The 27,594-nt window shown below is 38.1% G+C and overlaps 2 protein-coding genes across 4 annotated transcripts; both read right to left on the minus strand.

Moving 5' to 3' along the window:
* Nucleotides 1-535: 535 nt before the first annotated feature.
* On the minus strand, nt 536-17,233 carry parvb (parvin beta). 3 transcript variants are annotated; one of them, XM_022755976.1, is made up of 13 exons: nt 16,923-17,233; nt 9,927-10,016; nt 9,392-9,462; nt 9,199-9,301; nt 6,408-6,548; nt 5,112-5,227; nt 4,802-4,860; nt 4,598-4,617; nt 4,000-4,061; nt 3,805-3,873; nt 3,455-3,556; nt 3,297-3,369; nt 536-1,048 (listed from the first exon to the last, which is right to left on the minus strand). In XM_022755976.1, exons 1-13 carry the CDS (start codon nt 17,035-17,037, stop codon nt 972-974), a joined length of 1,098 nt encoding a protein of 365 aa, XP_022611697.1. In that variant the 5' UTR covers nt 17,038-17,233; the 3' UTR covers nt 536-971. The 3 variants fall into 3 exon arrangements, with proteins under 3 accessions (XP_022611697.1, XP_022611699.1, XP_022611698.1); XM_022755978.1 differs by lacking the exon at nt 16,923-17,233 and adding an exon at nt 14,155-14,263; XM_022755977.1 differs by lacking the exon at nt 16,923-17,233 and adding an exon at nt 11,753-11,883.
* Nucleotides 17,234-18,355: 1,122 nt separating this feature from the next.
* hdac10 (histone deacetylase 10) lies at nt 18,356-26,892 on the minus strand. The gene is made up of 20 exons (XM_022756195.1): nt 26,594-26,892; nt 25,312-25,446; nt 25,092-25,188; nt 24,894-24,991; nt 24,406-24,510; nt 24,245-24,313; nt 24,030-24,156; nt 23,408-23,473; nt 23,263-23,322; nt 22,982-23,071; nt 22,550-22,656; nt 22,393-22,460; nt 21,550-21,796; nt 21,272-21,362; nt 21,054-21,139; nt 20,623-20,679; nt 20,432-20,513; nt 19,786-19,974; nt 19,535-19,694; nt 18,356-19,429 (listed from the first exon to the last, which is right to left on the minus strand). Exons 1-20 carry the CDS (start codon nt 26,656-26,658, stop codon nt 19,416-19,418), a joined length of 2,013 nt encoding a protein of 670 aa, XP_022611916.1. The 5' UTR covers nt 26,659-26,892; the 3' UTR covers nt 18,356-19,415.
* Nucleotides 26,893-27,594: the final 702 nt, after the last annotated feature.

The following is a 27,594-nucleotide window of genomic DNA, read 5'->3' on the forward strand; positions in this document are numbered from 1 at the left end:
TACGGCAGTGAAATGCAGTACGAAGATATTTGGTGTCAGTCAGTTTGCTATTCCGCATAACTAAGCTAAACTCCTGCTAATGCTAATTAGCTTAGCAGAGGAGCAGTAACTGCGATCTCAGCCTCTCACTCTGGTGGAATTTGGTATGGTTAAAATACCTAAAAATCACTTATTTTTAATGTAGTAAAATGTCATTTCTGTAAGATATATGTAAATAATAATACATACAATTAATTTTCTAAAAAAAAGGGGTTAAAATTAACAAGCAAGCTGAAAGAACAGGTTTTAGTGATAAATAAAGCAAAATTATCCTAAGGCAAAAATGTGTGCATTATCACAAAATATGGAGTTGATGTTTTTATAGTATGGTTTTTGTGTGGATCAAACAAATAAGATACAACGTGTTAAGTGAGCTTTAGATATAAAGTTAGGCAGATTTTGTTAGTTGTGTAACGTTAGATGTGACCATAAGCGAATCAACTGCTGGCTGTGTCAATCAAACTCTTGGCAAGAAAGCGAATAAGAATATTTCCCAAAATGTCAAACTATTCTTTTAATACCTATACAAAGCACTTTTAGATACTAAATAATATGTAACAGCATTTTCAACTTTCTTAAATAATCTGGAGGAATATATGCGACTGAGTTTGACACTAATGTTTTCCAGTATTACCATTCACCACATTTTTCCTGTGACAGCTGTGTATTCAAATGCAGGGATGAAGGTTGAAGGGTTTCCTGGGTTGCAACATTCGAGGAAATAATAAATAAATATACTGACATTTGGGGAAGATTAAACACTAACATTCAGAGCCTTTTTCAGGCTACTCCCCCTGGTTCTTTTTAAGTCCCGCATAATGACTTTCAGTCCCAGTTGGTCTCCTACAGTGTCCAGAATGAAATGCATATCAGCAGAGGCACAGAATTCAGAGTAATATCAGCTGAGTGAACACTGAGTGAACTGGAAAAGTTCACTCAGTGTTTTTGTAGTTGGTGAACAGGTTGTAGAGAACTCTGAGGGTGGACTTGAGGTTCAGGTTGACAACATCTGTAAAACAAAATTGAGACAAAACAGAGGTCATTAGCTTGCCAAACCTTCAGGTAGAAATAGACCTTTGACATGTACAAAAAACTGATCCTTGGAAGACTGAGGCACAAATTAATTGGTCTGTGGTACCACAAAATCATGTTTACAAAGCAAAGAAGCCTCTTCAATGATTGCTGTTGGACTTCTTTCCATCAAAATATTATGTGTAATTTGATTTGTAATTTCAAATGAAATGGAGCTCCAAATAGCTCCCAAGAATTTGCTAATGATTATCATATGATGTGTTACTTCTTACCAGGAGCGATTCAAAGGCCCAAAAAACACTTTCTGTTCTCTCTCAGTGCCATGGTGTTCTACACAAGTGCTTATTTGCTTACTGTAATTTCTCATCACAGCTAGGTCTATTTTAAGTTATTCCAGCCAGACACCATTTGTTACAGTAGTATCATTGCATCACCATCTAAACTAGCATGCCTTAAGCTCCTTATCGTCTGCATTTCCCTGTTAGCTAGGGTGACAGTATGGATGTCATTAACGGCTTTAGGATCTCTGCTTTCATTTATAATGAATCTGCATATTTGCACGAATCCAATGCTAATCACAACATATATACTGTAGTAAAAGTACAGCTATACAGCTGTGAAGATAATAGCTTGATTTCAATTACTGCAAAAATTGCGAGCAGTAATTGCGAGCAGTGCTTGCGAGTAGGATTGTGAGCGGTTTCCATTTTGGCTTAGTCAGATGTTTTAAGGAGGGGGAAAAGCATCTCAATAATAACATAGCACTGAGCAAGACAATATTTACACATGCTGCAAATCTACTGTAGCTTATATTAGTTCAAGAGGAGCAGTAACTAGCATCTCAGCTTCCAACTGAGATGGCAGTCGCTTATTTAAATGTATTAAAATGTAATTTCTATAAGATATATATAAATAATAAAAAACACAATTTATTTTCTAAACAAAGTAGTTAAAATTAACAAGAAAAGCTGAAAGAACATGTTTTAGTGGTAGATAAAACAAAATTATCTAAAGGCAAAATGTGTGCATTATCTATCTATCTAAGATGTAAGGTTAGGGTTGGTGTTTTTACACATCACTAACCCTAACCCTAACCACTTACTGTTTTTGTGCGGATCAAACAAACAAGATAAATTTAAAGAAATTTCTATAGATTTAAAGATGTATTCGACAGTGCTCTGTGCAGTGAACCTCTCGGTTACCATCACAATGGATTGCATATAGAGTAAGTATAATGAAATTGAGAAAAATATACAGACATGTTCTAAGAATTGGAAAATTTAGTCATGCATAATTCAGTGAAAAGTAAAAGTATTTAAAAATTTCATATAGAACATGGGATATCAAATGTGGAGCAATATGAGTATATGTGTACAAAATGTGGACGTTTTAAAGAATAAATATAGAGGTAAAGCATAAAATATAATATGAAGTAGCTATGATGATTATATAATATATACAAGATACAAATATATAGTGTATAGAAGAGTGCAATATACTGTAGAGTTCAATGGAAATGCTTAAGTGTAGTGCCCTGAGATGGTTGAGCAGGTATTTAAGACTCTAAACTTAGATGTACAGTAATTTAAACAGAAATGCAACATTTCTGTTTAAATTACACAACAAAAAAAAAATCTAATTTCCAATCTGAAATTTCACTACGATATTTTGTGGATTAAAGTGGCCTGCCAAATTAATTAAGAGTTCTTCAGTGAAGTGATACTAATTACAGTTTAAGAAGGTAATCTGTCAACTGTATTAGATCACACTGAGAGCTATTTCCAAATTTTCTGTAAATCTGCTTGCAAATCTCTGTGAAAGACAGGAAAAATACTAAATTGTTAAAAATGATAAATGATTTTAACCAATAATCATCCTTACATCAAATCATATAAGTCGTACTTTGATTCTTCTATTCTCTCTTAAAAAAAAAAAAAAAAAAAAAAAAAAAAGCTTAAAAAACAAAAAGGAGCCGAATGCTTGCTGAATGACCTCAGCACCAGCCATCCAGTATTTGAGTTTAAAGGTGAAGCAAGGTTTCCATCTACTGGACAACCTTTAACATGACTGCTACTGTGGCACATCAACCATTCAATGCCTTCTTTTACAGCACCCTGTCAGTATAAGAGACTCATAATCTCAGTCACCCTCCATAAAACCTCCTTACATTTTATGTCTTTTATCTTTTCTTGTAATAACCTAATATGTCTCTGTCTATAAAATACCTTCTGGTCTGGCCTTGGGTTTCTTCAGGCCTCCGTCCTGCATCAACTCAAAGGCAAACGCCACATTGTGGACCTGAGGGGAAACAAAGTTAAGACTTTATATTCTGCAAATTGGCAACAAAGATCCAATTTGTTTCACTTTTGGAGGGTGAAATCACCTTCTGTTCAAAGCTCTCAGGGGTGAGGAAGAAGTTGTACAGAGGGACAAAGTAGTCTTCCAGCAACCCCATCAGCAATATCAGGTACACTCCATCAGCAAACTGTGCACACATGTACAGATAGCAGATAGATAAAGTGCATTCGATGAAAAGACTGAAGATCCGATTGGAGTATACGTATCTGAAAATTAAAATCTCAGATGTCGGCCATGCAAATAAAGGGAAGATGAGAGGATTTAAAAGCTGTTACATGACATGTGTACCACTAATGATAATTTTAATATTTCACTGGATCACAAAGTTATAACAGTGACAATACGGGTCTTTAGATCAACCATTAAATCACGTACCTGAGATTCCAGCTCAGTAACTTCCAGGTTCAGCTTGTTCAGGTGTTTGTTCACAAAGGTGATGAGCGACTGGCAACAGGACAAAAATAATATTATTAAATCCATGCTATGTTAAGTGTAATGACAAAAATGCAAATTTTCAAGTGAGTCATTACTTTGCACAGAAAGGGTCTTTTTTTTTTTTTTTTTTTTTACCGTTTTTACCACGTTGAGCTTATCAGGTGCATGATCCATCAAAGTGTCAAATGCGTCCCTCTCTGTTGCATAGAAGCAATAATTCAAAGGTTATGAATGCTTAAAGGAATAGTCTGACATTTTTGGAGACGTCAAATGTGTCAAAAAGATAAGAAGATCGATACCACTCTCATATCCCTTCTATAAATATAAGTCTACAGCCAACAGGCGGTTAACTTAGTGGAGAGATAGCAAGGGGAAACAGCTAGCCTGGCCCTGTACAGGGGTAAAAAAAACTGTGCACCAACACCTCATACAGCTCAGTTATTAACATGTTATAACCTTTTTGTTTAATTTGTACAAAAACGTATAAAAAGGTATAAAAACGATGGTTTCAGTAAGTCTCTGGTGTTTGTGCTAAGCTAAGCTAACTGGCTGCTGGCTTCATATTTAGTGAGAGTGGTATTGATCTCACTCTCAAAGAGAAAGCAAATAAGTGTTTTTTCCACTAAATGCTGAGTCATTCCTTTAAGCAGATAGACAAGGAAATAATGAAACTAAAGGGACATTTCTACAATACTGTAACATGAAACAGATACTGTATGTGGCTGGGACTCACCAAATCTTCCCATCATCATTCTGAAAAACAAAAAGATACAACAGAATATGAAAAAAAAGTTTTAGTTTTCAAATCTGTGTGCAGTATTCTCCACCTTCCTAAAATACATACTAAAATAACTATTATTAAGACTTTACATATTAATAATAACAACATTGAACAGAGAAGAGGAGCACACATGAAGGAAACTGTATCAGCTCTTACTCTGTGGTGCTCGTCAGCTCTTTGGTCACTAGAGCAGTCTGCAGGATGCCCTCTCGTTTCTGCTCAAATAAAAATCGAAGTCATTTATCCGTGACTTGACAGAATAACTACAACTGCTAATGCACATTCTGATGATCTCATGTACAGACAAGACAAAGACAAAAAACTGAAAGATGACAGAAATGTAACCATTAACTGACACTATACTATCGATCACTATGATGGGACTTATTATCATTTATTTTCATTTCATCGCTACACATAATGATGATGGATGACACCCCTGCTTGAGTTTGATGGGACGCTTTACCTTGACCACCACCACCTGTACAGAGACATGCTCAGGCAGTCTGATGGGGGCCTGGAAGTGCATAGCGAGAGCCACCAGCAGATAGACAATAGCCACCAGGTTCTTTGAATGGATCGCTGAAACAGTGAATCACAAGAGTCGACTGTCAGTCCTTTCACAAAGCAAGCTAGCGTAATGATGAGATGTGAGCTATTGATAGTGATAATAATGTAAGCAACTTTCTAAAGATGTTTTTTTTTTTTTTTTTTTTAAGAGACAACAAAAAAATGACAAAGCTGCAAATGAGAAATTAATGAAGCATGAATCAACGCAACTCTGACATTAGCTCCTGTGGGAATCCCTTATGTTTGTAGAGTTACACATAACTCTGCTTAAATAATCATCAATTTGTAATGCAAATTAAGAGAATCAATTATGTGTGTTAAAGGGTCATTCCACCAATTTCACACATGAGTTCAGTATGCTCATCATGAAGAGCGCTGTGGCGCTGCACAATGGGAGGAGCTATTTCTGGAGTTCCTGCTCCTGCAAATAAAAGTTCCATTCATTTTTCCAGCACAAACCATTAACGTGACTCGCAGCTGGAACAGAATGAAACTCTCCCAGTTCAATCATCAGTCCGAATGATTAACAGCTACGTTAGAATATATCTGGGTATTAGATTGTGTACAAAAGATTTTCATGCTACACATTATATTATGACGAAACATCCAATCACTGAGCTTAAAATTCTGTCAAATGAGCCACAAAAGATTATGCTGTTAGAAAACTGAAAACACAGTCTGCAGGTTAAATCAGTTCGCTTTTAAATTCTGTGTCATTTTTGCCAAAATTCAGCAGCTACACCGCAATATTTTGTTAACAACAAAAGCCATTTGAAATGCTGACTGTTCTGATTCACACCGCTGACTGGTTTCTTTTCCATAGCAACCGCGCCCAAGGCTCATGGGTACTTAGACTCGTCCACCAAGAAAACATGACGGATAAAACACGACCTCTCAGAAAAACAAAGCTGGAATTAAACCTGGTGGCCATAACATAAACCCACAGGGTTGTTACATTGTTTGGGAGAGTTTCGTGTTTCTGTGTTTCTGTTTTTCTTTGACATTAAGGACACGGTTTAAAGAAAAAATTGATATGGGAAAAACCACCTCAGGAACCAGCTTGTCCTCACTACTTCGCAACTCTATATAGCCCATGAAAAAAGATTAAATATGAGAAATATAGAATCCAGTATTTAAATCCCTAGAGTGCACCTTAAAGCAGGAAAATCACTGAAGTCAATGTAAAACTCACAGTCTACACTCCACTCGATAGTCCAGCCGTGAGGCCTCAGCATTTCGTTAACAGCCTCCAAAACCGTCTGAAGCTTTTGCTTCTGGCCGATCTCAGACTGGGTCACCTCGGCCACGTTCAGCTTCCTGCCCGACAACTTCTCTGTCAACAACAGGAGAGAGAGAGGAGATACAGTCATGTCAGGTCAAACACACACAATCATGAATCATTTCTGACAGTATCGTACTATAGCAGTACTGTATTGTACAATACAAGCGAGCCATGTCTGTGCTTTGAAGAGAACTCCTCTGAATAGGAGGCTTGCTTCACGTGTGAAGGCTTAGACAAAAAAACTTTCATTTACATAAAACACCAAACTTACAAAAGTGCTTCAAACCAAAAAAGTCTACAACAACATGTTTCTTGCCTGCCTGTTTCACTGTGGGTTGTGTCCTTTGGAAAACAAGGACATGATTATCATGAAAATGCCTAAATGTTTTGGCTGCAAACAACAAAGATGACTTGTATAAGAAGACTTCTCTGCTCCGAGGAGAAGTAAGGAAAATGATTTCGGAGTCTTATCTCAAGCGCGTGGGTTCAGATAATATTTAAAAAAAAAAAAGGAACCAGCAGCACTGATAAAAAAAGAAATCCAGAATGAGCCACTGATGCAATAAAAGACTGAGATTACATAAGGTGCAAAAATGATAAAGGAGTGTGAAAACTAAAAAAGGGCTTTAACACAGAGCAAGAAATCACACATCCCTTTATAAAATGTTTCCTGCTGTGCGTTTTAATTGTTGTTCTTGACACTTCTGAAACATATGAAAAGTCGGTCTTATTTCGTGTCAGCTGGCTTTTGTAAATTAATGTGCATTTCTTTTCTTTTTTTTTTATCCTTCTACGTGTTTGACAGATAATGAGACTTTTTAATCGGGCTGGAAAAATTAGCTGGTGTACGCACAGGGGAAATATGTGGGAGCAAAGAAGAAGAAGAAACCAGCTGGAGTGTGGAGATAAAAAATGAGAGGAGCTGAAGAGGGAGTTTGAGCACAAGAAATGTTCCCTTTGATTGACCAAAAAAGACACGGAAATCATCAGTCATGACGGAGAAAGAAAAGAATCTACACACAAGAAAAACATTTGAGAAATGCGATACGGTACGGAGCACAAGGAAGAGAGTTCGCAGAGTTCTGCTACAGACGCACGCGTGACATACTGTACAACCATTTCAATGCAAATCCAATCAATAATTGCAACTGTGATAATATCAATTCAGTTTTTTCCTGCTGTTACTGTTGCAGTGACATTACTTCATATTCATTTGGCAGAAGCTGTAGATGCTTTTGTCTCATCTACGAAACAAGAGAGGTGTCGTCAAAAAACACTAAGAGGGTTTCTGTTCGTAGCTGTTAGCATGTGGTGTTGAGCTGGAAGTTTTCAGGCTGCTGTGACAAATAACAGACACAAGGGGGAAGCCCCTAACAACCCAAAGACTATGAAGCTTTACTAGACACAGCAGCACAGCGGTGAACACACATGAATCACAGTGGACACTGGACTGGAAGAATAATGCTGCTAATATTGGCTTTTTTTTTTTACATGTTACTTAATGAGTTGAACATTTCATTTATTTTTTTTCACTAAAATGTTTCAGAATAAAAGAAATGTTTTGAGTTGATTACGTTTGCCAGTAGTTATTACTGAATGAATGAATGAAAGAATGAAAGGATGGATATTTGGTAAGATGGCCTTCAGATATCACGCTCTATTTGTCTGGAATAATTTACTGAGCAGACTGAAACTTGACACGCTGCTACCGATAGGCCAATTAAAGCATTTGGTTAGAAGTCTTACTGATCTGGGGTGTAACTGTTTTACATAATCTCTTTTTAACTACTACTACAGAATGTACTTAAGAGGGTATAATTTGTCATTTTATTGTCTACTTGGTTGTACATCTGAATGTATGTTTAAATATACACTCTTGTGTATTTGAATGCATATTCAAATACTGTATACATGCTTGAAAACCCATTGTATCAGATATAAACTTGATGTTTCCATATGTTGATGTTAAGCATTTAACAAAACCTGAGCTACGTCTACATACATATATGGAAACGTGCTGTAAAATACATTCATCTGTCACATCAAACAGACAAAACACTTTCAGGAAAAGCTTGAACTGAAGATCATGATAAAAAGGACAGAAAAAATTTTAATAAAATTTAATTCTCAACCTCATCCAGATCAGAACAGGTGACACTTTCCATCCTCCTCTACTCCATATGTTCAGGAAGGTAAGTGTGATTAATATCACAGTACGTTCCCGGTTTTCATTTGCTTAATATTTCTTCTGACTATTATCAAAGTATGTTTTAATTCTACTTCAAGACAATACTGCATACTTAGGTCATTTTAGGCAAGGTACTACAGCGAACAGACCAAATCAAGTTGTATGAAAGGCACAGCTGGTAAACAGGCGAGTAGGAAAATGAAGTCTCTCCAGAGAAAACAATGAATCACTGTCGGCACTAAGTTTAGCGAAAATGTACGATTCTGTCATGGACCTTTGTCATGCATCAGATTCACAGTATGAAACAACAACTTCTTTGTACCAGAGTCACAGGCTGCACCAACCGATCGATTGCGCAATCAATTATTGATGGTGTAATCGTCTCAGATTTACTCTCATGTGTTTGATGCCCGACTGAAACACACTTTGCACATGGCAAGTTGAAGGCCAACAGAGGCCATATGGATAAAGATGTTGTGAGAGCCGAGAAGCCAAAAGAAACCAGTTTCTCACCGAATAACTTCTGGAGCACTTGTCCATCGTAACAGTCCTCCTCCAGGTCTTTGACTATGATCCTCTCTTCTTCCAACTCACTGTTGATCCAGTCGATCAGGACCTGGACACACGTCAAAATACAGTGAGACCTTGTTACTTCATATTTTTTACTGCTCTGATGTTTGTGCTCAAAAATGTAATCCCACACTACCTTCAGCAGATCTTTAAATTTAAGATTCTCCCGCGATGTTGGGTCCAACATGATCCTCTCAGCGTTTTCCTCTGGTGGAGATAATGTGAGAGAAAATGAAGACACTCAGTAGACATGTGGTCAGAGGTTTATTGTGACTTCCTGTTTAATTTCCTTCACATTTATATCCATATCTGGACATAGCTACATTATCTCATCATCTCTCATACATACAAATCTACAGATGACATGTCAACAGCGATTCACATGGTGACTGAAGACACCCCACCCACTTTCGTTTCCTGCTCCTCCACTGTCACAGTCTCCATTAGTCAACATGTGTTACATTCATATGCCCCTGTGTGACCTCAGAAACCTCTGACAGTCAAAATATCGCAAAGTGCCTTCTCAATAATACTGTGACCGTCCAATCATGAATGGAGACAAACATGTTACACACAGGATATAATAGTGTTTCAGGATAATAGATGCGGTTACAACTTTAAATAAAATTTTCTTTACATGTGCGTTTTTTTTTTTTTATGTGTATATATACCCAGCAGTGTGTCCTCGGGATGGATGTCTGTCCCGGTGGGGAGCATGGGAGCATTGATTGCCTTCTTCCCCTCTTCATGGAGATCACTCACTACACAGACAAAAACAACCCACATAAAAGTCATACAACTTTTAAGAAACAGGTTCAAGGTACAACAGGTTCCATAAAAACAAATCAACAGCAAATCCTGCTCATACGTAATTGAAAAGATCATATGAAATGATGAGTTTTATCTATACTCTTTGAGATAGTGTGATTCCCAGGAAAGGATTGTGGATAAAATAGAATATAAAAGTATAGCTTATCACCGATTCATTCTACAAAATTAGTATTTTTGCATTTTATATCAAGGTGCATTGTGTTCATAGTTGATGTATTGCTACACTTACTTAACTAAAGGATCATTTTCCAATACTTCTTCCACCTCTACTTATCAAATATCTTTATCTCAGTTTTTCTCCAATTGGAATTTATCTTATTCTTTTGTATTCAATCAAAAGACAATATAGTGCATTTCAATTATTAATGGACGGAAAAATGTCACTTGTTAAAATTTTGCTTTCCAACTTTCCTTTCTAATATGTTTTTCCTAAGAGTATGAGTTATGAATTATTGGCAACTATTAACTGACCCAGGTCAGATAATTTAATTCCATATTATAAAGTGTATTCCATCTACTTGCTCTTCACCAACTAATAGGAAACTATCTGCTCTGGTGAACACGCTTATCAAACTGTGTTGATTCTGAGCTGCTCCCACACATCTGTCACTTCCTCACTTTCCTTCCCACTACAGATTGCGTCATGGGAACAGCAGTCTCCTCACATCTTTAAAAAAAATAATTAAGTAATTTAAGCATGTCTCTTGGTGTAAAGATACAATGTACTCAATAGAGACATAAAGACACACGATAAGTAACAAACACACACTTTGACACTAGCTTCAAACTAAGTCAATTTCTGCTGAGAGGCTTTCACTTCTGATTGGAGAGATTCTCCAGGGATTTAAAACCTTTCTTCCCCTAATGGCCACATTCCTTTTATCATCCTCTGTTTCAATTTGTAAGACCTGCAACAGGCTGGACCGCAATCTGTCATTTCATTGACCCTGTTATTTATAAAGCCTGCAAGGAGAACCAAGCTGAGAATGCAATTGAGCTCTTTTTTTCAAATTAAAAGCATGTAAAATCATTTTTAATTGAGAATATAATGAAAAAGAGTCTAGAACAGTGTGTTTATGGTACAGTCAGACCAAAATCACTACTTCAAAGCATTTCCACGGAGAGGATATACAGAATAACCCCTGGAGGAGGGGTCCCCACAGATTCACTATCTGATTCAAGAGCTGAGAGCCGGCTCCAGCCCTGGATCTCACAGCAGATCAGCAGTTTGCTTTGTAATTACAGATCGGGCTTTCTGCATTTCATCATAATTGTTCCGCTTCCTCCCTCTGTGACCATCACACTGCATTACTGCTGCTTTGTACTGGGCTGGACAGAGGTTTGGCACTTCACACAGTCGAGTAAAATCTGTGTTAAAATGGTAAAATTATACAATAATAATTCATTTACTACTGCAGATTTATACAGAATGATATGGGAATAAAAATACTTTGACTCATCAGTCCAAAAATGTAATAAAACATAAAACAACCAAAGTAAATCCTATAATGTTAAGTACAAATCTTAAGGTGGCTTAATACTTCCATCGTGTTGACCTCTCACAACAAGCAAACATATCATATCCCACAGTTCACTAAGGTAACAGGTTCTGGTTCCTCATTTCCACGTCCAAGTTCCTCAAAGCCAAACGTTAAAACCAAATTACCTTGTTTCTTTCTCTTGGTCCCACACAGCAGCCCCGCCATATCTCTGATATAAACCTGCGGATTCCCCCCCGATGGCAGCGAGTGAAGGTAGAAAATGAGGTGCACGCTCCGTCCAGTGTGTGTTTATGTGTATGTGTGTGTGTGTATGTGTGTGTGTGTGAATGGCAGTCGGTGGGGCCGAACAGTGGCAGGGGCGTCATCACGTGTTTATTTCTGTCACAACCCTCCACCCCACCTCTGCGGTCCAGTTACCGGAGACGCTGAGAGGTTTGAGTTGTGTGTGTGTGTGTGTGTGTGTGTGTGTGTGTGTGTGTGTGACAGGAAGGAGACACTGGACATAAGGCACCAAAGCAACCCTACTGTAACCCACTAGTAACCTCTGGGTTGCGGACACAGGACAGACTTCAGTGACCTATGACAGGTACAGTGTTGACTGCATATCCACTAATTTACTGTATAATGTGTATTATGAACGCAGGATGGTGTTTCAATCCTCAGAAGAGTATTTTCTCACACAAATAATTCCCTGTTGTATGGTTTTGTTGTCTTAACCATCAAAACTGACTGTTCAGATCAACAGCAATCCAGCAATTTCACAGCAATATGAGAGAATAAACTTGTTTCAGCGAGTAACTCTCTTCAATGGGCATGTGAATGGAGCCTTTTAACATGTTTTGCTGCAGTGGACAATCAATCATCCAGTGGATGTATTCCTCTTAACAGAATTACACTAATTCAATACAAACCAAAGCCTGCAGTCAGGAACATTTATCTTACACCAGCCTCATTGCACAACTTCATGCAAAAAGCTCCTCTGTGATGTTATAAACCATTATACAAAAGGACACAGTGATTAGTCGAGACAGAAGTAACAACATCATATGGTCAGATTTCTTTTGCTTCAGAGGGAAAATGTCAGAAAAAAAGTCAGAAGTCAGGCAGTGTCATAAATAACAACGTGGAATGGACCGCCATCGACCTCGACTCGTTTGGTTCCACAGCTCCCGAGGGAGGAGGGGGGGCACAGGGGGGGGCCAGGGAGGGGGATATAAATAATGCGGCAGTATGGAGAAGACAGACTGGACCTTAAATATAGCTCTGGTTATTTACACCAACACAGGCACCAGTGAGTAACAGCAGCCAGGAGACAACAGTGTCAATGAGTATGTTCCACAGGGGGCCTTCAACAGATATGAGCCATTACAGTTGAAACTATTTAATCTATTACACCTAATATTTATCTACTATTACATTTACTTAATGCTGCAATTCTGTTGTAATTCTCCATACTGTGATTCTACTTCTGCTCCCTCTGTCTGCTCTGCACACACAGAGGGATCCATCCTCTGTTGCTCATCCTGAGCCCTTCCCTTAAATAGTAAAAAAAAGGTGGCACATCATCAAAGCAAAGAATGTCTGTAGAGCACAACTGCCGTACCAACATTACCAGAAAGATTTAAAAGCAAAACTATCCTTGAGGCTTGTGAGGATCACAGTGTCGGGCCTATCGATCCAAAACATCTCTCTTTGAGAAACATGTTTTGAAATGACCAGACTGTGATGAGACTTGGATGTCGGGCGTCGTTTGGCCTCTGTGTAATGCCTTGACCATATGTGTTTAGAAGAAAAAAAGATATACAGTATGTAAATATATCTTTTTACGTAAACACATAACATGCTCAAACATGTTTGATAAGGCTATTTTAAATTTTTCTAAATTTTGCTTTTAGGAACTGTGACCAAGATATGCAGCACAGAGTCTGACATTTTACAGTTGAAAAATTAACTTTTCAGAAGAAACTGTGTAACAAAATTATAGTAAGTCAAACATGTCTATGGCAATTCTGTGCTGCAATTTCTTGTTACAATGACGCTCAACATGATGCCAAAACTCATATATATTAATAAGTGAATATCAGTCACTTATCAGCCAGGCCAGTTAATTGGTGAGGCTCTAATAAAAGTAAAATTGACATGACTGATTGATGATGATAACCGTCTATTATGTGCTTTTTTTGAGTAAGTCTACATTCATACCTTCTAAATATCAGTGTTGATGACTGCTAATAACAGCATAACTGTCAAGTTAATATAATTTACCTGCAATACAGACACATTGTTACTATGTGTATTTGCATGAAGGTTCACAGCTCAATTCTTAAATCATCAGTACTGCAGAATAAAGAGCAAAAGAAGCAAAGCAGCAGCACAGAATTATACATTGTACTCTTGCAATGTTGGTCTAAGTTGTACTTTAATGTATGCATAATACATTAACCAATGCATAATTTCCTCAGTTGAACTCCGTCTCTTTTTGATAGCAAGGTGAAACTAGCAACAACTAAAGAAGTGAGTGAAAATATAAAAGAATAAACCTGGTATAGAATAATAGATGACTTACTATGATCAGCTTCCATCCTAGAACTTGTGTTATAGTTATATTCTGTATTTTCAGAGCACGGACAGTCTTCACACTAAGCTAATATAATGAGGATGTGACCTGACACTCATCTTCTCAGTCCTTACAAAGCAAAAACTTTTTTTTTTTTGCCCCCCACTAAACTGTTATTATTACTTCACTGCCTGTCGCTGACAAAGGGACTCGTGCCTTGTCAGAGAAATGCATACTTCCTTTCAGTTAATCAGGATGTACAGAGCCAGGCACATAACAGTATCTGTAAAAACGAGGTCTGCAACTACAGGAATCTTCTTTTATCTCTTTTTGAATATCCTTAAACAACATTTTCCATCCCATTGCTGAAACTACAGGAGGAAGAGGAGGGTTTCAGTGCTTAATACTGTAGTAAAATGTGTATGTGTGGTTGCTAAGGACTGTCAACACAATTTAGTAAACCATAAGTCCCTTTCTCTTAATGATTATTCAGCAAAAGTGAAGCAACTTTTCCAGTGGCAACTCGTCTCTGTTGGGTGTTCCCCTTAAAGGATATAAAGCACCACACCCAAAAGTAACAGAAACCACAACAGCAGCAGCAGCAGCAGCAGCAGCAGCGTGTGAGACAGCAAGCTGTGCTCCATCTGCAGCACTGACTTCACTCATCTTTCTTCTGTTATACTGTTTTCCAATTCTGACATCTTAAAATGTTGTCTCCCTTTAAACTGACCTATGTTTCCTCTGAGCTTTAATCCACTTTGACCACACAGGGGCACTGCACTCTCACAAGCTGCACCCACACTGGCACGGTGGAGTCCCATCTGTCCACGCTGCAGAATTCATTACCCACAGCACTGACTTCCAGCCATATGTTGGCATCATTAAGGCGTGGGAGACCACAGGGGGTCTTTGTTTGTAAGTTGGGGGTTGACAAATAGAGGAACAAATAATTTTTTTGTGTTGGTATCGTTCATTAAAGGTTTCCACACCTCTTTAATACCCACACTAAAGTCTAAGTCAAAGTTTTTTAGTCTTAGCAGTAAGGACCCCATGTGTGGCCCCTTCATGGGGTCATGTGAGATTACCAAGATTGACATATCAATTTTGAATTTATATCTTCAACTAATGTTTATTTTAACTAACTAACTAACTAACTAAGATTTACCTAAGAAAAGAAAAAGAAAATACAGCTTATCCATCAGTTGGAAACATCTTCAAATAGCTTGTAAAGATATTTAATAACTCTCATACAGCAGAGAAAAGCAGCAAATCCTCAATCCAAAAAAGTGTTCACATTTTAGCTTAACATGAGTGAAACAATACACTTTTTGTCGACTGACTAAAAGCACTCGAGTAGATTAGGAAGACAATCATTCTAATTCCCTCCTTGTGCCAGAACTCCACCTCTCGGTTATCATCTAATTAACTCATTGCCTGGGCTGTTGTCTGTGGGGTTCTGCTCAATATTAAGTGTCTTTAACATTGGAAAAAAATCACCTTATATAGGACAGTATAAAAGGCAAATATATTTTATTATGAAACATGAAGAATTACTAAATCTACATTTGAGAAGCTGGAACCAGAGTTTATGATATTTTTTCTCAATAAATGGACTCTACTGATTTATAAATCATCCAAATTGTTTCATCTCTGATGTATAATCTTGTTGCAGCTCTTGTGATCATGTCTTATGCATCATTTTACTTAAATTTTCTTAAAATTCAGCCCGACACTGAGAGTATCATTGCGAGATTCTCCACTACGCTCCTCTAAAATAAACTGTGTAAAACTGTGCCAGTCCAACAGATAATTTTCTTTATATACAGTACATCATATGTTTTGTGCATTATTTTACACATTACCCAAAATGTCATACATATTTGGTATGCTTGGGAAACTTTAGGTCTCCAGTTCAAAACAGACTTCTGTGTTTTGCTGCACAGTGAGATCCTCTCACCATCCATCCAAGATTATTTTTCTTTTTTTGTTTGTTTTACAGTTTGACTAAAAGATTTAAGGTTAAAATGTCATTTAAAATGTTTGAAAACCCCTGACTTTTTGAGGTAAAGTGAGGAATTTAATGATGCTCCTTAACAATTAAAGCATGTCTGTCTTCTTGCTGGCGGCCCTCCTTTAATGGAGATTACAAACACATGGCAGACAGCACACACACAAAACACACACACAGTATAACACACACAGAGGCGTTAAACCTTGCAGCTGTCCAGTGACTGGCATGTGGGAAGGGCAGAAAATAGTTTGGTCAACAAGTGGGAAAACTGGAGAAATAAGTTGGTGTGTGTGTGTGTGTGTGTGTGTGTGTGTGTGTTTTGGTGTCCACAGTCACACAGCAGCATTGTAATCCTCCAACGCCTTTATCTTCATAACCTTGCATTCCCGTGACCAGTCACTGGCTGTGTCATCTATTTATGTTCACTACCTCATGTAAAAGGCCTGTGGAGCTGCTGTGATCTGACCCTTAACAATATCAAAACTACACTACAACACAACAAATTGCCTATTGTACATCAGGATTTACTAACATTAAACCAGATTAGAATAAAGATGAAGCCCTTAAGTCAATTTAAACGCTGAGAATCTGTGTATACATGTTGATAATCATGTGTTGAGTCACTGGTTCAGCTGCCTGTGATGTCCCAGAGGAGAATACTTTAATAGCGCATCATGTGATTGCAGCACCATGGACAGAAACACAACAGGCCTTTCAAATGTTACAGTATCAAGAGAAATAAAAAAGCATCTTTGACATGGCTCACCTTCTTTAGACTTCTTCTTCCGCACCAGGGTACCTCCTAATTTCCCCAGGAAAGATTCGTCCTTTTTCATTTTGGCGGACTGCGCGGTCGCAGATGTGGTCGCTGTCCCAGACATCTTTCAGGGTGGCCGTGTGTGTGTGTTTGAGTGTGTACTGTTAATAATGTCACTCGTCCCTGTGATGCATTCAGGCGCCGGTGTGCGAGCCAATCACGGCGAAAAGCCACAGAAGACACGGACAGGAGGCTGACGGGAGAAGCGCTGGTCCCGGCATCAACACAGGAGAACGATTCACATGTGAGTCCGAGCTTCATCTGCTCTTACTGTTTACCGACGGTGCGCACCACAGCGCCCCCCAGCGACAGGAAGCGGAACAGGATTTACAAGGTTTTCCATTTCCAGACCAAAAAAAACCTACACTTATATTTTGACTTAAACCGACTAGTGGAAAGTCGCTAAATATATATTGTAGTTTTTACTCCAACACATTTCTTTCAGTTAAAGGTATTAGTTAGTTTTCAGATGGAGATTTTATATATGAAACGTATTATCAGTTTACAGGTGTTGAAAAGTCTTAAAAAGCACAAATTTCAGTTTTCTCAAAAAACAAAAAGTCTTAAATTTCAGAAATATTTTTTGGCCCATTCTGTGTGTTGTATCATTAGACTACTTAAATATTACAGAAATGGAAAATTCCCAGTGCTGTTGTTCCAGACTTTGACCATTACTTATTATTATTATTTATTCACCGATCTAGTTTCTTTGATTGTGTAATGATAATATCAGGAATTATTTATTCACTGAGGGGAAGTACTGACAAAAATGTGATACAAATGTCTGTAAATTTACACTTGATAAATAATCCCAGGCCTTCTTGTCCTTTGTTGAACGCTTTCATATTTTGGTCCAAATGTCAGTGAAAACAGGTTTAAACAAGTGGAATTAAAAACATCTTCAAAAGCTTTAAATTTGACGTGCTGAATCCTGAATAGGAAAATATGCATTGTTACTGATTAAATTACCCAACAGTTTATAAAATTGTTAAAATTAGCCATGCCTTGAGAACATTAAAATGCCACTAACATATCAATAGGTCAGTAATATTAACAATTGCATATTTATGATAAATAACACTCTGAAAGGGGGCATTAATTATGCATTACTTTTGATACTTTCAATACATGGTGCTCATAGTATTTGTATTTTCGCATAAGTAAGATTTCGAATGCAATACTTTCACTTGTAGTTGAGTATTCTTGATTGTTTGTCATGTGATTTTGACTTTTCTAGCCAAGTAAAAGATCCAAATGCTGAGTGTTATATTTATATATTGTTAAACAATGAAGATTTTCCACAGAATAGCCATTAAATACAGTCTCTCAATGTGCAAACCTCTACATTATGTGATGAAATATTAAAGTACAGAATTATTTGGTGGAAAGAATTTAATCTCAATAGTCCACCTTTTAACTTTTGGTGAAGAAATGAAGACTGTGAAATGTGGCTGAGCTGCAACTGCTGCAGTTTTTCTCCATTGATTTGATGCACATCTGCCAACAGTGCTCTCTGAGGCTGTAAATGCAGTGATGTAGTGATCAGAGCTTCAGATGCATTCACTTACTGATTTCTGGTTCTTCTTACATCTTCATCATTTATCTTTCAGTGTAAAGGTTGCCTGAAGTGTTCGGGCGACCCTTTGGCGACCACATTTGCTGTTTGGCAAATAGAATAATGTTTTGGTGTTTCTGTCACCTCCTCTCAAAACTGGGCTTTTATTTCTGTCATTGCATCAAATCAACAGAGAAGAAGGCTGAAGTTCAGACACTCTATTGAGACAAACATCACATCACCAATTTACAAACCACACATGAACGTCAGTTGGTTGTCATGAGGTCAATATAAAAGTTATTTCAAATTTACTTTTTAGGATTTTATTTAGTAATTTGGTATCATTTATAAAAATGTAGAAACAAATTATAAAAACAATAATATTAAAGGCTTTAAGTAACGAGACTAGAACTGGGTTTATATTAAAGTAATGACAAATTATTGTCAGCTGTTAGCTAGTGCTCTCTCATTTTTAAGGGTCTACATTATTTCAATTACTATCATCTTTTCATTATTTAAAGGTCGATTCGGTCTATTCATAAAAACATTAGTGTTTGATTTACAGATGGAAGAAAATACCATGTGTTTTTCACCTCATCAGAATTCATTAAACTGCGAATGTCCCAAACATTGTTGATGTAAACAAAGGTTTACAGCATTACAGCAGAGCTGTTGCCGTGTGTTAATCTACGTATCAAAACCCTGTCAATGCAGATTAATCAACCATGGCATTTACAATATTTTCATGAATTTCAATCATTTCAATTTCAAACAATAAAACTTAGAAAAAATACAAAATTGTATCAAGACTTTTGAAATGCTTCATCAGATTTTTTTTTTTTTTTTTACAAAAATAAGCAGGATCAGCTTCAGTGCTCTGCACCTCTTCAAGTATCTTGTGCTGTTTTCAGGAGACAGAAACTCAAGTTATTATAGTGCATATCAGTTTCTAAACTCCAAGGATGTCAGCTTATGTGTCATGTTTATACGTGATGCTGCTGTTCACCTGTGGTCTGTAGTAGTTTCCAGTCAGCCTTCAGCCTGTGTCTCAGGCTCTCCACAGACTCCACATCCTCCGGTGGAGGGGCTGAAAGCTGTCCTAAAGAAGGGGCAGGGTCCCCGAGGAGGGAGGAAGCTGTAGGCCCGACACATGCCTCCTCACCTTCCTGAAAGAAACTCAAAACTTGTCCTTCTGCACAAACAAAGAATAAAATGGCATTCACTGTACTGTTATAAAATTGGCCCCAACCTTCTTACCTGCATGAGTACCAGCATGTGTCCTTGTGCGAGGCCCTGCAGCAGACCTGTTAGCTGTAGCCACACACTCTCAGACAGTCCATTATCTGACATCCGAACCAACAGAACCAGACTGGGGTTGTACTCGTATCCCAGAGGCAGGAGGAGGCCCAACACGGCCTGTATGAACCCGGACACGTCACTGAGGCCCTGCAGGAGGACAACAAACACATGTGGGATGTGTTTCCATTGGAAATTTCGAAAACACATAAATCTAATGTGACACACACAGTCATGGACAATATGGACTAGATAAATGTCTTTGTAACGTACAACATTTACTGCAATATTCTAAAACTACATTGTAAAAATTCAAGCGTGTGTTGATCACATTGCATCAAACTGGTCATGGGGCAATGGTCGGGTTGTGTTGTATTGGCCAAAAACATTTAATATTTATTAAGTATTTCAGATCTCATGCTGTGACAATTCAATAAATATATAGATTGCACTTATTAAGATACAATTTTATAGCCACAATATCTTGGAGGAAAAACTTTGTCATAATATGATCATATAGAAAGAAAACAGTACTACTGAATTAGCATCCAGTACAGAACTACACATACACAGAGAGAGAATATCAAGTATCAAACACACACAGTACCTTCTTCAGACACACGGGAATGTAATATTTGCACATCTTTTCGTCTGACTCCTTGTCGCTGAACTGCACCACAACTGTTTCCCTAAAGACAGAAACATTTTCGTTGCCATGTTGTTTGTGCTTTTGCAGATTATTAGCTTTGTTTCATTTGCTAAAAGGGGAACAAGTCTTTAATCACAAATGATAATCACCCGTCTTCAGTGATGTGACTCGGGACTTTCCCGTCTCCGACACACACAACCAAAACCCTGCAATAAGAGGAAGCCGCATCAAACCAGACAATAAAATATCCTTCAACATGTAAACATCACTGGTATGTCCTCTGCTGGTTGACTCATATCTAATAAAGTCAACTGGTTCTTTCAAGGAAATTTACGCCCTTAGATACTGTTATACTCATAGATATTATTATGATTAGATATTGTGCTTTGAGTTCAAGGGAGCTTTTATTGTTAATGCTTCAAACATGAGAGTGGTATCAATCTTCTCATCTAACTCTCAGCATAAGCATATTTCTTAAAATGTTGAACCAGTCCTTTAAGAGCAGGGCGTTTCCAGCAAGACAGTCTATATTAAAAACATACAGTCAGGGTATGTACAGTTTAGATCGACACTGTTATACCGGTTCCTGAGTGCAGATACAGCATACTGGACAACAGACTTCATCACCATGGAGACGTCATGGACCAGCGCCAAGCCGCTGCAGATCTGCGAGGCAGTAATTAAATATAATTATAGAAGCCTGGAGCCTCGTGCACGCAGGTCAGTGAAGGAAGCAGTGTATTTACAAGCAGGCCGGATCACAGCAAGATGAGACACAAATAAATATCCTGACTTTACCTCATTCTTTATCATTTTCTCTACAAGGGCAATAAGACTGGAGAGGGTGGAGGAAGCATCACTGTCCTCTACATCTTCAAGGAAATTCTCTCTGAATGAGGCAAAAAAAAAAAACAACACATTTTTGAATAATGTAGGAAAAAAAATGATTATAATGATTAGAATTTTTCATTTTGAATACAAGCACCAACTCTCCCTGTGTCAATAATAAGAAATAAATTTGAGCACTATGAATAACGTTAAACTTCAGTGGACGGTGACCAACCACAGCTCCATACTTGAGGTTGTCGACCATGAGCAGGGGGATATCCTCTGATGAAACAAAGTGTTTACATCCGTCAGGGCAGGCGACACCATCAGGGAGCACCACAGCAGCACGAACAGCAGGAGTGACTCGTCTCGGAGGCTCTGGCCACACCTTTTCCTCTGCGCTTTTCTTTTCTTCTCCTTTATCCACTGTGTTTTCTTCTTCTTCTTCTGCCAGTTTAATGCGCTTGGTGCTGATATCAGAGGAGGGTAGATCAGCTGGAGGAAAGAGGGATAAAAATGTCAATATCAAGCAGTGAATGTAAAATATAAAAGTGACATGAGGTAATCATGAAGTACTCCAGGTCAACTCTCTGGTTGGGACATTGGCTAATTAAAGGAGAATTCCACCAATATTACACATCAAAGTCTGTTTACAGGAGTTGGAAAGTACTACTGCAGATGTAAAACTGCTGTATAAAATACACTAAGTCTGAGTCAGCGCCTTCTGAGGTTCAAGACTACATGAAAAAAAATGTGGAGGTGTGGAGTTAGAAAGAAATGAGTTTACCAGGCCTCCATAGCTGTTCCTCACCTCTGCTTGAAGCTAACGGCTTGAGGCTACATTAGCTGCTACATTAGCGTAACACACCTGAATCTCCAACCAAACCCTCAGTAGTTAGAATTGCAATGTAGGCACCAGGATTGATAAGAAGAAGAACATATGGACTAAAAAAAAAAAGACAACAACTCTGGTTCTGTTGCATCGATTTTGATCCTTTTGTTTTTACTCTGACATTATAGATGTGCAACGTGAACTTTCAACTTTTTTTATTAAGGAAAAGCTCAAAACATAATTTATGTAGATGTTATACCTGCATGTTTGAGGCAGGACCAGTACTGTCTATGAGCTGATCGAGCACAGTGAAGGGACTCAAGTGCACTGAAAAGAGAAAAATAAATTCACTGCAGTTGTAAAACACACACACATACAGGACAAGGTTTGACGCCTAAACTGATTGAGAGAAAGACCTTGTACAGGGACCATAGAGGTTTGCAGGTCGAGGTGCAGGATCTCCAAGCAACGTTTGAACTGTCTGACACACAGACTGGGCGAGGGAAGTCAAGTTGTAGCCTCCCTGGAAAACACAGTAAAACCTTTTACAACTTTCTGTTACGCACACAGGTCGCTAGAACTATGTTAAACTCTCCAAGACTGTGGGCACAGTGCAAAAAATGACTGTATAATACTGTATGTCTCAATAGATTAGACTTCATTTTTAAAAAGAACACACTGTCTTGAAAATAATCCAATGGATACAGTGGAAAACAAACTGAAATGATCATGTATCCAGGAGGGGAGGTGTTAAAAGAGATAAACATATATTTAAAGAAAATATTTGTTGCATTTGTGTTCATGTTAGTAAGAGTGTTTTTTGTGTTGCATGACAACGACAGACTGACCTCCAGCACAGCACACAATTTGCCTCCCGCAAGGTTCATCAGAAGGTGAGTGAGGTGGGCAAATATGTCTGGAGTGGCGCACATTTCCCCCTGAAATCACAGACCATCGCGAAGGTTAGCTCAGCACGTCATGTTCCAATGACGGAAAACACTGGACAGTTTTACAGTGCAAAGGTTGATCATGCATATGATACTACGTAAATTCAACATGCACAAGAAAGGATCCGCAGAAATATTCCAACTGCATTTTAAGTTTGATTATAGTAATTTATTTTCAGTACCTCTGGGTCACCGATGGCTGAGTCAAAGCCCGCACACACCAACACCAAGTCTGGGCAAAACTGTGACAAAGAACCACAAGCTCAGATGAATCATGTCCAACACATCAGACCGTCTGTCAGCAAAGTGTGAATTTCCCTGTCTCACCTCGTACGCCACCGGCAGAAGGAGATGACAGAAGACTGACAGATAGTCTCTGTTCTGCATTCCCACCTGAAAATATCATAACATGACCTCTTAAATAAAAACACTGGTACGAGCAATCTTATGCGCACAACAAGGACAGTTAGTTTGTTGACTGACGATGTGTTTTACATGATGAACGCAAAACATTCTTTGTTTTCAGTCTCAAAACTGGTTAAAGGTGCTTGTTTGCTCCTTTGTGAGCCAGTGTGAACCTGTGTGAACCTGTGTTACCTGGTGGTCAGAACATCAAAACACCACTTTAGGCTTTTGACATTTAATAGTAACGCATTAATTAATCAATAAAGGATACTAATAATCAATATAAGTTGCAGCCTTAAGCGTAACATGTTAAAAATTATCTTTGTGCTGTTTTTTCATTTAATTTTTTGTAACATTTCTAGAAAAATGCTATTAATTTTACTACACATCAGCACATTTACTCTCTTTCCATTATTTTGTTTTTTGCTTTCTTATTTTGTCAACATAAAAAAATAGAGTCCAAGATGAAGCAAGAAACATTTGTATAAAGGCGGCCTAACCAATTAACAAGTACATAACAATAATAATTTCAGTGGTTACTCACCTTGTTCCATGGCACATTTATATTGAATCCAGCCCCTCTCTCTTTGCCGACATTGTCAAAGTCTGACTCTCTAAGTTGAGGCCAGAATTTCTGATGCTCATAGCGGTGCCATGAGAAGTAGAGCACGCTGGGGCAAAATGTAGCATGCAGAATTTATTATGGCAGAAGACAAGACAACATCCACATGAACAATTCAGGATCCTTCAGAGGCTCACCTTGGATCATCCTCAAAACAGTACTGGACCCCTTGACCATGATGTATATCCCAGTCAACTATCAACACCCTGAAAAAACACAAAGACGTAAATAAATATATGGAGACAGAATCAATACAGTACGTTCTTCCAGAATTAACAAACAAAATAAGTCACGTCACCTTTTTACTCCATATTTTTGCTTTGCATATCGAGCTGCTATGGCCACATTGTTGAACACGCAGAAACCATTGGCAGCACTGCGCATACTGTGGTGTCCTGGTGGTCTGTGACAGAGAAGTTAAATGACACATTTCAACTGGAACCATAAAGATCTTCACTTTTTAGATAAATTAAATACAACATGATTCTCAGTACCAGTTTATATTTTATAATCCTCAATGTTTTGGTTCAGTCCATATCTCATCACTGCTCTTTACTCTGAGCAAACACAGATTCTCTCGAAAGACAAATGTTGCAGTTGTGGAACAATGTGCACACGTCTTTTGACCACAAGCCAATTCTATCCTGAATAAAATATCTCTGTTGACTTCTACCATCGCATCCATTTCACCTCTGTTAACAGTACCTAATCCTTTCAGTCAAACACTCAATGCAGCATCAGAGTACATATCAGGACTGCTGTGTCTCACTGCTTAAACAGCCTCACCTGACCAGAGCCATGCCATTCCTCACCTTCCCCGTCATAACACTGTCCACCAGTTGCAGAGCGGCTCCTGCAGCCAGCTTGGCACAGTGATAGATGTTCTAAGAGAGTTAATGAGAATCAATTACTTTACCACTGAATTACAATTAATTAATGAACAAAAATGAGATACAAATGAGTATCTTTGAGTTTTGGACTAACTGGGTGGAAGTAGACGTCGCCGTATTGGAGGGTGAACTCCTTCAGGTCCTCCAGAGTCATGTAAGGGGTCTTCTTCACTGCCTCCAGATATTCCTCACTGTCGGTACCAGAAAAAGTGCACGTAACAGAGTGATTATAAGTATTTTATCTCAGCTGCATGACCAGAATTAGTAGAACAAACTGAACCAGGTGGGAGATCTTTGTCAAGATCAGGACTGACCTGTGAACCAGCAGAATGTCTGCATCTGTCGCCTCACGTACCGGTACGGACACACAGCGATCAGCCAGACTGCTCTTGACCAAAGCTTCATGACTCACTGTCAGACGCTCAGGTACTTCGATCTTACATGCTGGACTGGAGAAAGAGAAACATTTCAGACACAGGGGTTTGAATTCTGTGTTGACTTGTGTTCTAGATGTGTATGTGAAGTAGTGAATGCTAACTAGGGACAACTGGTTTTGTTTTTGAGCATGTGAAATTAAGGTTTTACAAAATTTACTAAATTAGTAGTTTCAAATTTTTTTTTGCAATCTTTGCCAGTTCTTTGCACAAACAGTTTAAAAACCATTTAACAAATGAAATGTGACGGAAGAAGTCAAGTCTTCAGTGTTAATAAGACATAATGAAGAATATGTACTGACAATGTTTTTATGTATTTTTATTTCAGTTAAAAAGCAGTTTCACAGTTAACTTTCAATGCAAATCATCAACCATCAACTATAACTGTAACTGTGTGTTTAATGTGCACACAAAACATATGGCACCAACCCAAACACAAGAACCTCACTTAAAATGTGTGAAATTATGTCAAAGTTACGCTAACGTTGTGTTTGACTGCCAAAATACCGATGTATACCCAAAATCGAACATTTGGATTTGCAGTTTTGTTTATTTTGAACTGAATGAATACAGCTGTAAGTGTAACAGACACAGCAAGAAGTAAAATAAAAGTGCTAAAACAAAGTGCAGAGCAACAATAAAACCATATGAAAAAAAACAATGACGAGAAAATGAGGACTGAAGTTCAACTTAGTAAATTGAGGGCACATTGATATAGCTGTTAGCTTAGGGAGCTAACGGAAGTTGGTGCTCTTCACTAAGCGACTGGACTAGCAACAACAATCTGCAACTTCAGTTCCTACCATCAGAGTAATTTAACGCAATAGAGAATGCGTTAAATAATTAGAGGACACTAATTATTAAATCAATTACTTAGTAATTCGTGCAATAAAATGATCAAATATTTAACCCATTACACTTTGGTTTCCCTAAGATTATAGCTCGTAGCAGTTATCTTACCTGACGTTACAGTAGTTAAGTAACGTTACCTGCACGAACAGTTAAAAGTCTCTGAGCACAGAGGGATGAAAATATGTTAAGTGTAGCGACAGTTAACCAGTGGATAAACACTGGAAAGCTCAGGTTACATTCATCCAAGTTCATTTGATTAGCAAGCTAACAGCTAGCTCTGCAGTATGCACCAAACTGTGTGTATACTTACTCAACCCAGAGCAGTTTGTAATTGGTCATCTCCTCATCATAGATTAACGCTGTTCCCATCTTCATTACTTCTCAAACCAGTCCAGCAGCGGGACTGCAACACATGCACCAGCGTTTCTGCAGTGCAGCAGTGTCTTCCTGTGGCAGACTGTTTCTAATATAAACTGTGCACGAACAAATTTCAAAGTGAATCGATTAGTAAGCAGCTTTATCCAGACTTCCCGACTTTCAGCGTAAGTAGCTCCCTTATATTCTGCATAACACAATTTAAACAGTGTGGTAGGCAGTATGTGGACATGAGTCAAGTCCTCAAGTCAAACTAGTTTCATGGCGGTTGTCTAACAGTTCAATGGATCATCAGCGCCACCCTGTGGGCGGGGTGCGGGGGACCTTGAGGTTGCAGGTTCCGTGCAGACTGTTAGTAACAGTATTCTTTGAAATAAAAAGGAGAAATACATCCATGGTGCTGCTATTTAGCTGATATTTTTGCTTCCTCTTTCATTTCTCTACGAACTGGTTTCTTCATCAGAGTTTGCCTCCACTCACTTTACACCTCAGTGTAATCTAAACATACTCTACACTCATATCAACCTAGGAACCTTTAGCCAGGATTTTTTTTGTTTCTTTTTACATGTGTTACTATGTCTATATACCTCCTTTTCATGTAATGAAGAAAAGTCAAAAACGTCAATCAAAAAAAAGAAAAATGTGAGTTTACAGGATGCATTTTTAATGGGGAAACTACAATAAAAACAGTGCAACAAAAATCAATAAACAATTCAGGGTATAGCTAAAATATAGAAACAGATCATATGACCAGAATATTTTCTTTAGCCAAGGACCATCTCTGGGGAAGTGGTGGCATCTTTCCCGTGGGAAATGTTCGGACTGGAGACAGTGAATTATAATTATAAATGTACATATGATGGAAGATGTTTATTTTGAAAATATTGACATTTGACACCATGTCTTCCAGAGTCTGAGTCTGTTGTAGGCGTCAAT

The sequence above is a fragment of the Seriola dumerili genome, unplaced genomic scaffold, assembly GCF_002260705.1.
Source record: "Seriola dumerili isolate Sdu_G_001 unplaced genomic scaffold, Sdu_1.0 BDQW01000242.1, whole genome shotgun sequence".
Classification (NCBI taxonomy): domain Eukaryota; kingdom Metazoa; phylum Chordata; class Actinopteri; order Carangiformes; family Carangidae; genus Seriola; species Seriola dumerili.